Source organism: Hevea brasiliensis, chromosome 14, assembly GCF_030052815.1.
Source record: "Hevea brasiliensis isolate MT/VB/25A 57/8 chromosome 14, ASM3005281v1, whole genome shotgun sequence".
NCBI classification, from domain to species: domain Eukaryota; kingdom Viridiplantae; phylum Streptophyta; class Magnoliopsida; order Malpighiales; family Euphorbiaceae; genus Hevea; species Hevea brasiliensis.
This window is the reverse complement of record NC_079506.1, coordinates 22,315,680-22,325,596: the sequence shown is the minus strand read 5'-3', so window position 1 is coordinate 22,325,596 and position 9,917 is coordinate 22,315,680. Positions and strand designations below refer to the sequence as shown.

At 26.4% G+C, this 9,917-nt stretch overlaps 1 protein-coding gene across 1 annotated transcript; it reads right to left on the bottom strand.

The window, feature by feature from the left end:
- Positions 1–703: 703 nt before the first annotated feature.
- Positions 704–6,826, bottom strand: LOC110650736 (serine carboxypeptidase-like 2). Its single transcript, XM_058135075.1, has 14 exons — positions 6,611–6,826; positions 6,350–6,495; positions 4,476–4,552; positions 4,225–4,347; positions 4,007–4,109; positions 3,674–3,711; positions 3,406–3,507; positions 3,062–3,145; positions 2,839–2,979; positions 2,661–2,732; positions 1,855–1,979; positions 1,338–1,451; positions 968–1,022; positions 704–878 (listed from the first exon to the last, which is right to left on the bottom strand). Exons 1-14 carry the CDS (start codon positions 6,778–6,780, stop codon positions 798–800), a joined length of 1,431 nt encoding a protein of 476 aa, XP_057991058.1. The 5' UTR covers positions 6,781–6,826; the 3' UTR covers positions 704–797.
- Positions 6,827–9,917: the final 3,091 nt, after the last annotated feature.

Below are 9,917 nucleotides of genomic sequence, written 5' to 3'. Positions count from 1 at the left end.
TAAATTGGGAGCCCACTAAATCAACAATAAAAATATTAAGAATTTAAAAAGTTCAATGAAAATTTTTTTTATTTTAAAACCCACAAATAACTATAACACTTAAAAAAAGCATAAAAATTTTAAGAGTCAATTAAAATTTTTCGAGGGATTAACTATATATTTCTAACAAAAATAATTGAAAATATAGGGGTAAAAATAAAAATGAATTATAGTACCATAGATATATCATAATAATAAAAAAAAATCAGGCTAATATTTATTTATTTATTTATTTATCAGCATGTTGAGTCATCAAGATCAGCACATGGAATTCAAAGAAATTTCATAGAGCAAATTCAAGGTTGCAGTTTTGCAATTGTATTATTAAACTCAAACATCAGACTTTAGCCCACTGACATGGACATTCCATCAACATCAAAATCAGGCCCACAATTTGGAATTAAAACCAACCCCTCTTCTTATATCTCTTGATTTTAATTTATTATTAAAAAATTTTTAAATTTTAATTTTTAAAAAAATTTATTTAACCTATAATAACAGATTTTAAAATTAAAAAATCTCTTTAAGCTACGATATAACGCTTATAAATTAATGAATCTTATCACTATAGCCATTAATTGATTTTATTTTATTTTATCACTAAGCAATTAAGCAATTATATATAAAGAGAGAAATACATAAAATAGGCATGTTTGTGCTTAAAGTTAAGGCAAAGTTATACATTGAAAGTAAATAAAAATCCTCAATTTATTTAAAATTTACATATAGGTGAGGATCATTATATAAATTAGGTTGGATCAAAGGGATTCATAGGCCATCCATCTAGCAATCATGGCAGAACATTGAGGTTTGAATTTTGCAGCAAAGTGGCCTGCTCCCTGTATAATGTTCATAAACAATATTTTTTTAAGCAATATATATATTTTTTTTCCCCACTTGCTCAAATTAAAATCTCAACTTTCTTTACCTTCACAGTTGCATATGTCAAGCTGAAATCTCCATTTTCAAATTTCCTTGTGTATCTACATCACAAAATCATTGTGATTATTATGATGGATAATTACAATTTAGGAAAAAAAATAAAAATAAAAAAATATATTTTTTAATTTTATCGTAATAGGTAAAATTTATAATATTTATATTAATTTATACCTCAATGAATATAAAAATTTGAAGCCATTTTTAGTTATTTTGATGGTAAAAACATATAAAAAAATATTATTAAACACAGAATTTAACCACTTTTAATTTTTTTTTTAGCTACAAAGAAAGAATTTAAAAAAAAAATACAAAGAAAGAAAGAGAAAATATTTAATTTGCAATTGAAATCAACTTACCCAGCAGTTTCATTATTGACAGACCATGGTCTCCATTTGTCTACCATAGGCAAGTTCAGAGACTTTATCCATTGTTGTGTTCCAATATATGGAATTCCAGTGTCATGATCCCCACTGTTGCATGTAATTAACATTAATAATAATAATAATAATTAATTACTATTTAGATCTCAACTCAATATGTAATTTTTATTATCTAGATTTGCTACATGGAACAAAAATGAAGGTCATGATAAGCTAACTTAATAAGGGTGTGAGTCGATGTAGATTAGAACAAAATTTTGTTAAAATGATAAAGCAAGACTAATTGAAATTTAAAAATTGAAAATTAAATAAATAAAAATTTGAATGATATGCAACATCTACGCATCTTATATATCACGGGTTTCATTTTAAGATTCTTTTTATTTTACGGAAAATATATAAATATGAAAAATATTTTATATTAAAAATATAAGAAATATTTTTTATTATTTAATTATAAAATTAGATTAAGGTTAATAGATTAATAAATTACCTATATATCAAACCTCGAAGATTGGTCTTGGAGAAATTTTGATGATAAGCAATAACACTTTCGATGTCACGGCCGTAGACGCTATTTAATGTGTCATTACAGTATAGCCAGGTGGATATGGCTCCCTGATTAGCATCACAAATTAATCATTAAAACGAACAAAACATATAATCAGAATTATATGCAAATCTGATGAAATTGAATCAGAATTAGACTGATTTCAATTGAAATGAAAATAAAATAAAAATTTAGTAAAAATTTGATTAAATACAACTAATCGGGCCAATTCGATTTCGGGTTGAAAATTAAACAGTAAAAAACCGAAATTAAAGGAAATATAGAGGGCTTTGAATCAAACTACCGATTCAAATTTGGAATTGGCCCAAAATCAACCCTTATCAGATCTAGATATGAGTATGATAGATTAAAACTCAATTTCGTCCCTATTGTGAGAGTTCAATTTAATATATTTTTAACTTTTTATCCAATTTACTTATGAAGTTTTAATTTAGGTTTAATTTAACATAAAAATCAAGAAAACAAAAAAACTAAGCTTAGTAGTTTTTAGGCCTAAATTAAGAAATCAAAAAATTTAATCCCAAAATTAAAAAATTATACTTTTTAATTTTTGATTTAAATAAAAAATAAAGAAATTTAATTTATAAATTTTAAGTTTTGGGCTAAATTGATATTAAATTAAAAATTTTGAATTAAATTAAATAAAAAGTTAAAAATAAATTAAATTAAACTTTTTCCATAAATACGAAAACTAAATTGAGCATTTTGTCTAAGTATAATTTATGTACCTGTCGAACATGAAGAGCTTCTTGGACATCCACATTGTTTGCCCATTCTTGGCAAATTGATTGATAATATGCCTAGTAAAAGAGTACCCAATTAGTAAAATACTCATCTATTTTGTCTACCCAATTTACATATAGAGAGAGAGAGAGAGAGAGAGAGAGAGAGAGAGAGAGAGTCTACATCACATTTTTTGTGGGAAGCATTATTCAGTGATGTGTAGGAATTTGTGGACTTGGAGTTGAGCTTGGTGCTGGCTGATGTCAAGCATTTGCTGCTGCAGGCTGGGTCTAAAATTTGGGCTGGATTTATGTAGCAGAGTAGCTGCAATGCCATCGCCATTAATAATTATAATATGTCTGTGAATTAAGATGCTCGCTGGAATGTATTTGCCATCTGATCTAACCTCATTAATATATGAGAGAAGTGCATTACAATCCTCGGTGTTTGGCGCAGGGTAGAATGTGCCATTGCAACTTGCATACGCTGCCTGGAAGAGTAACAATTGAAAATTGAAATCGTAAACAATTGAGGAATTAATTAGTATCTTGATTAATTAATAAACAAACAGCTAATGAAAATTGGTTCAATTGACAAGATTCACTCATTATTCGCATTAAATTGAGAGTTTAAATTTTATTGACGGTCTCTTTTAGTAGGTAATCTGTATATTCTAATTCAGGATTTGAGAGTCTTTCTTATTTAAATTAAAAAAAAAAATGAAGATGAATATAAGGAACAATGGATTACCTCAAAAATATCATCCGATACAAGTCCCAAACGGTGAGCTATAGGAATCCTTGAATTGGAATCAATAACTGAATCTGTTCCAGGGTTTCCCATTGCATAACCCTAATACCAATATTAATAGTGTACTAATAAAAGAATAATTCATTAAAATAATTATAATATACCTAACTTTCAAAAAAGATGAACCCAAAGTAACAAATTTATGTCTCATTATCTAATTAATTATTATTATTATTATTATTATTATTATTATAAAAAGAGCTTGTACCTTAACATTGATGATAGGCTTAATTCCAGCTTCATTACCTGCAAGTCAGTAACAACCAAAAAATAATAATTCTTGTATTAAAAGAGATTACTGTAATATATATATATAGAGAGAGAGAGAGAGGGTACTTTTGAAATACCATTTAAAAGTTAATTTTTAAAATAATTTAACATATTCTAATGATTAAAAAAATTGAACCTTCAATCAGTTATTGATTATTATTGAATTAATTGCAAAATATAATATATAATTAATTAATTAATTAATTATTAATAAAAGTATATTTTTATTCACTTCTTAATTATATAATAGATGAAAGTGCATCAAACTTACTGGTTAAAATCCTTTGTATTACTACTGGGATGTGTTTTCCAGAATAGCCTTCACCAGAAAGGTAGAGTGGATTCTCCAAAAATGAAGGATGTTCCTTAAACCACTGCACTTATATATATAATTATATAAGATTCAATCTTAATCAAATTATAAACCCACATGGTTTTAATTAATTTTTTAATTTATTTTATTGAAAAAAAAGAGAAAAAAAATTCAACCTTCTGTATAAATTCATGAGTATTTGCTGCAGACTTAGAGTCACTTGTATTGTAACCTTGTGTGGTTTTTGAGTAAGAGAATCCAGTCCCAATAGGTGCATCTAAAAATATTATATTAAGGCCCTGCAAGATTATCAAAAATTAATTATAATATACTAAAATTTAAAATTATTTCTGATGAATAATAAATAACACACTTTTAAATAATAATAATAATAATATTAAAAAATGAATTAGCTTAGGAATTTCACCTTTGTCCATGAATGTTCATTTAGAAGAAGTGTGGGTAAGCCTCCTTTGTAGTTGTCAATGTCTATTGCTAATGGACCTTACAAAAAGTTCGAATAATTAATAATTAAGGATAATCAAGCTAAGATTAAGATATTAATTTTGTTTATTATCAAGAAATTAAAGTTAAAATATAAGACAAATATTATAATAAACATAAAATAAAATTTCCTAATTGCAATTAATAAAAAAAATTCTTTAAATAGGTTAGTCAGTCTTCTTTTAACTACATTATATTATTGAAATTCAATATTTTTCATTCAGAATAACTATCCTAACAAAAATAAGTTTGCAGGAAAGTGATTATAAAAGTGTGATATTATTATATTTGCTTATAGTTTTAATTTTTATTAGAATTCATAATTATTGTATTTGGTTACATGATTAACAATTAGAACTAAATAATCCCTTTTGCAAATATATTTTATTTAATAATTTATAATAATATTATAAATAACTAACTATATGTTAATACAATAAAATTTATCATAATAATTCTTTTTTTTCCTTTTACAATTATCATAATAATTCTTTAAGTTCTAAGAAGTTATTATTATAAAAAGACTCCTCATTCTCTCTAGACCTTTTTTTTGAAGTTTTTTTCTCATTTCCTTTCTCCCTTTTTAATTTTGAGTATATATATTTAAATATATTTTTATTGATAAATCTGAGTTTTTTTATCCCTTTTTAGCAAGTATTTATTTTATTTTGTCTTTATAGTCATGGAATTGTTCCTCTAATTAAGGATTTATTTTATTTTCTTTTTATAAAATGATTATGTATGCTATTTTATTATTCAAACATAAGTGTAGTGCAAGGTGTAAATCTTTTCTCTAATATAATAGAAAGTTAAAATTTGAAAGTTATCAAATTGTGCTCGTAGAAAGACCATTGAGTTAAACGGTAGTCATAAATAGCTGCTGTATCGTGTTTCTTGTCGATTGATCAAATTAAATGCTCTATCAATACAGAATTTTTAAATTAATATAATAATAATTATTTTTTGTATAAATAATTTATATTACATTATTTATGTAAAAATATAATAAAATGATAATTTATACTTAAATATGTATTCAGTTTCAATTAATGAAATATATTATCATAATAATTACATAAACATGAAATATTGATATTATTTAAAAAGTATTTAACAAATATAATATACTAATTAATTATGCAATGATATAATCTATGAAAAAAATTAAATTAAATAATTTTAAAAATTAATTATTATTAAAATTATTTATAATAAAAAGAATTAGTGTCCACGAACATATATATAGTTTTCCATTCTCATAGGAAAAGTATGGTTGAAATAAGCACATAGTTGAGAATTTAACTTTCTTGAGAATATGAGATTCTTATGTAAACCAAATACCAAAATTTGACATTCTCAAGTCATTTTCTCGAATGATTTCGACAACCAAATGCCCCGATAATCATAATCAATCAAAAAATTTTGGTCAAAATATTTTTTTTTGAAAGGCAAAATTTTTTTAATTATATTAATATTAATAAAAAAATTTCCTTAAATAGTTTGTTAACTTTATATGTAATTTTTTTTAATCTTGATGTTAGAAATTGAAAATAATTTTTATTCTTTTAAAATAAATATAAAAATATCATAATTTCAAGTGTAATAATTAAAACTAAAATTGAGATTGAAATTAAAATAAAATCAAAGTTTGAATTGAAACTGTTCTAAAATTATATGAAATTGAACCGTAATTACAATTAAAGTTTAGTTTAATTTTTTTGAAAAATTCAAAAAATCAAAGATTTGGTTTCAATTAAGATTCTTAAGCTGAACTAGACTAGGAAATAAAGAAGTTACCATTTTCAAAGAAAAAAGCCCCAAGACTAGAGCAACCAGGGCCTCCATTGATCCAGAGGACAACAGGATCTTCCTTGGGGTTATTTTCAGACTTAACAAAGTAGTAGAAAAGCTGCACCTCCTCTTTCTCCCCTACACCAATGTATCTGAGTCCAAAAATATTCAATATTGAACATTATGATATTCTAGCTTCTGCTTTGTAAATAGAAGAATTAAAAAAAAAATAAAACAAATGAAAAGAATTAAGAAAACTTGTATTACCCAGTTTCAAGTGTTAAGGGGAGATCACCGTAACCTGGTAAACTCTTAACTTTGCTTCCTCGTGAGATGGCTACCACCATGCATCCAAGTAGCTGAAAAAGAAGAAGAAAAAGAAGAAAAAGAGGAGGAGGATAAAGAGAGTTTGCAGATGGATTATGGTTCAAACCCATGATGTTTGTTGAGCAAAGGTTTCATGCACTCATGTTAGGTGAAGAAATCTCACCCCCTGAAGTGGGATTTTATAGGTGGTTTGTATTTGACTTTTCACATTATAAATTTATATTCGAATTTTCACTTATTCAATTTTTTCCAATACCGTCAATTAGCTATTTAATAGCTGCTTCCACTCCAACATTCACTTCATATATATATATATATATATATATATAGGCACAATGACTGTGGAGCGAAAGGTAACTCTTTTTCTTTTTCCCTATAAAAGTGAATAATCTTAAAATATGAAGAGAAGACCCATCAGACTATCCTAATTGCACTTCATATTTATTTTTCATTATAATGAGATAATATTATGAATTATCATTTGTGCATGATTATATTAACTTTAGTTCTTTGATCATTAAAAAAAAAAAATTCTCAAAAGACCTAATAATATTATATTACATTTTTATGCGTAATCAAACAATAAGTATTATATATACCTAGTAGATGCCCACTGTAATTGAAATCAATCCTCAGAAAAAACAAGCTATTTTGCTTGAATGATAGCATATTGTATAGACATATTGCACAATAAATTTTATATATACATATATATAACTAAAAGCATTGTAATAATAATAATAAAAAAAAGCATTAATAGTTCAAAGCTTTTGAATTTTGAAGTTAAAAATTTGATAAATAAGATAAGAATAATTATTAGGAGGGGGGAATAGTTATTTAAAAAAAAATGATCGATCTGATACATACACTTGTCATTTAGTAATTAGTAGTATAAAAAATATTCTTAATTATCAATAAGCTTTAATTTAGTGATGTTGGAGTCATCTTTAAAACTATATGAGGTTTTTAATTTAAATCCAGAGCCATATATATATATATATATATATATATATATTCTTATTTGATATTTTACATAGTAAGCTAGAAGATAATAACTATGTTAGAGTCCAAGTCTAATTAGAATTAGAAAGTATAATTAATTTAGAAAGTATAATTAGTTTAGGAAGTTTAGTAAAATTTAAATTATGAAATTTAATAATTAGAGTCCTAAAAGGACTAGATTTTAGTGGCCTATATATATGAATAGTTGGTTAGCCATTATATGGAATGTATTGCAGAGAGCTCACAAAGTGAAGAGGTGTGTTGAATTCCTTGAGTTTTGTTTGAGTGATTTTGAGGGTGAGAAAAATAATTAGCATGTGTAATTATTTTTCCTTAATAGTTGATTTATTGGTGGAGTAGGCTTACGCCGAGCCACGTTAAATTTTGTATTCTTTATTTTGTGTGGGTGTGATTTATCACAATAAGTAGTATCAGAGCCTGATTCGAGATGTCAAAGATGGCGAGCACAAAATTTGAGGTGGAGCTGTTCGATAGGAAAAATAATTTCAGTTTGTGGAAAAGCACCGTAAAGGATGTCATTGTGCAACAAGGATTAATTAAAGCATTTAACGAGAAGAAACCAGCGACCATGAAAGATGATGATTGGGAGGAGCTTCAACAAAGGGTTGTGAGTACGATTAGATTGACGTTAACCTCATATGTGAAGTACAATGCCTTGGAGGAGATCTCGCTTGTTATTTTATGGAAAAAATTGGAGAGCCTGTACATGTAAAAATCACTCACAAATTGTTTGTATTTAAAGAAGGAGTTGTACCAACTCAGAATGAATGAATATACTGATGTAAGGGATCATCTTAATATTTTTAATAAATTAATTACCCAATTGACTAGTGTTGGTGTGAAGGTTGATGAAGAAGATAAAACCCATTTGTTTTTAACCTCTCTCCCACACTTTTATTAAAGCTTGGTAACAGCTCTAGCAGTTGGGAATGAGACTTTAAAGGTGGAGGAGGTTACCGCAGTTATCTTGGATGATGATAAGTTCAAGAAGATAGGTAGTAGCAATGAATGTGGAGCTTTTGTTGCTAGTTCTAATCATGATAGAAGCAATTCACGTGAAAATAATTGGAAAAGGAATAGTAGATCGAGTTTGAGACCATGAGTAGACCATAAAGATAGATAATACTACTATTGTCATGAGAATGGCCACATTCAATACTATTGTATGAAGATAAAGGAAGATCTTGTAGAGTTTAAACAATTCAAAAGGAGTTGCGGAAAAGAAAAAGAAGGAACTGCTGTAATTGTAATGGATGATGGTATTGATAGTGAATGTTTGAATGTGGATGATGATAAGGAAAAGGCAAAAGATCCATTACAAGATGAGTGATTAATAGATTCTGCTTGCCCATTCCATATTTGCTCAAAGAAGGAGTGGTTTGATGTGATTGAAGAAAAGAAAGAAGAAAAAGTGAAGCTAGTCAATAGGAACAAGATGGAAGTTGAAGGTATTGGAAAAGTGAAGATTAAGTTGCATGGTGATCAAGTAAAAGTGTTCGATGAAGTGAAATATGTTCCTAAATTTGAAAGGAACTTAATTTCCTTGGATAAATTGAATTCTTTGGGTTATGGGTGTTAAATTCATAGTGGAGTCATGAGAGTTAGCCGAGGTGCCCTTGTGATCATGAAGGGTGAGAAGATTGGTACAAAAATTTTTTACAAATTCGAAGGAAGTACATTGATTAGAAGAATGTAAGTGGAAGCAAAATGCAGCATCAACAATCAAGAGTTTAAGGAAGTACCCAAGAAAAAATTGACTTTTGCAGAAATTGTGAAGACAAATTCCATTTGACTTGGAGATAGAGAATGTTAGAGTCAAAGTCCAATTAGAATTAGGAAGTATAATTAGTTTAGGAAGTTTAGTAGAATTTAAATTATAAAGTTTAATAATTAGAATTCTAAAAGGATTAGATTTTAGTAGCCTATATATATGAATAGTTGGTTGGCCATTAAATGAAATGTATTGCAGAGAGCCCACAAAGTCGAGAGATGTGTTGAATTCTGTGAGTTTTGTTTGAATGATTTTGAAAGTGAGAAAAATAATTAGTGTGTGTAATTATTTTTCCTTAATAGTAGATTTATTGATGGAATAGATTTACATCGAACCACGTTAAATTTTGTATTCTTTATTTTGTGTGGACGTGATTTATCACAACAAACTATTTGTCATTTGTTTGGAAAACAATCTAGTATACATAGATTGAAAAAGGAATTGCATATAGGG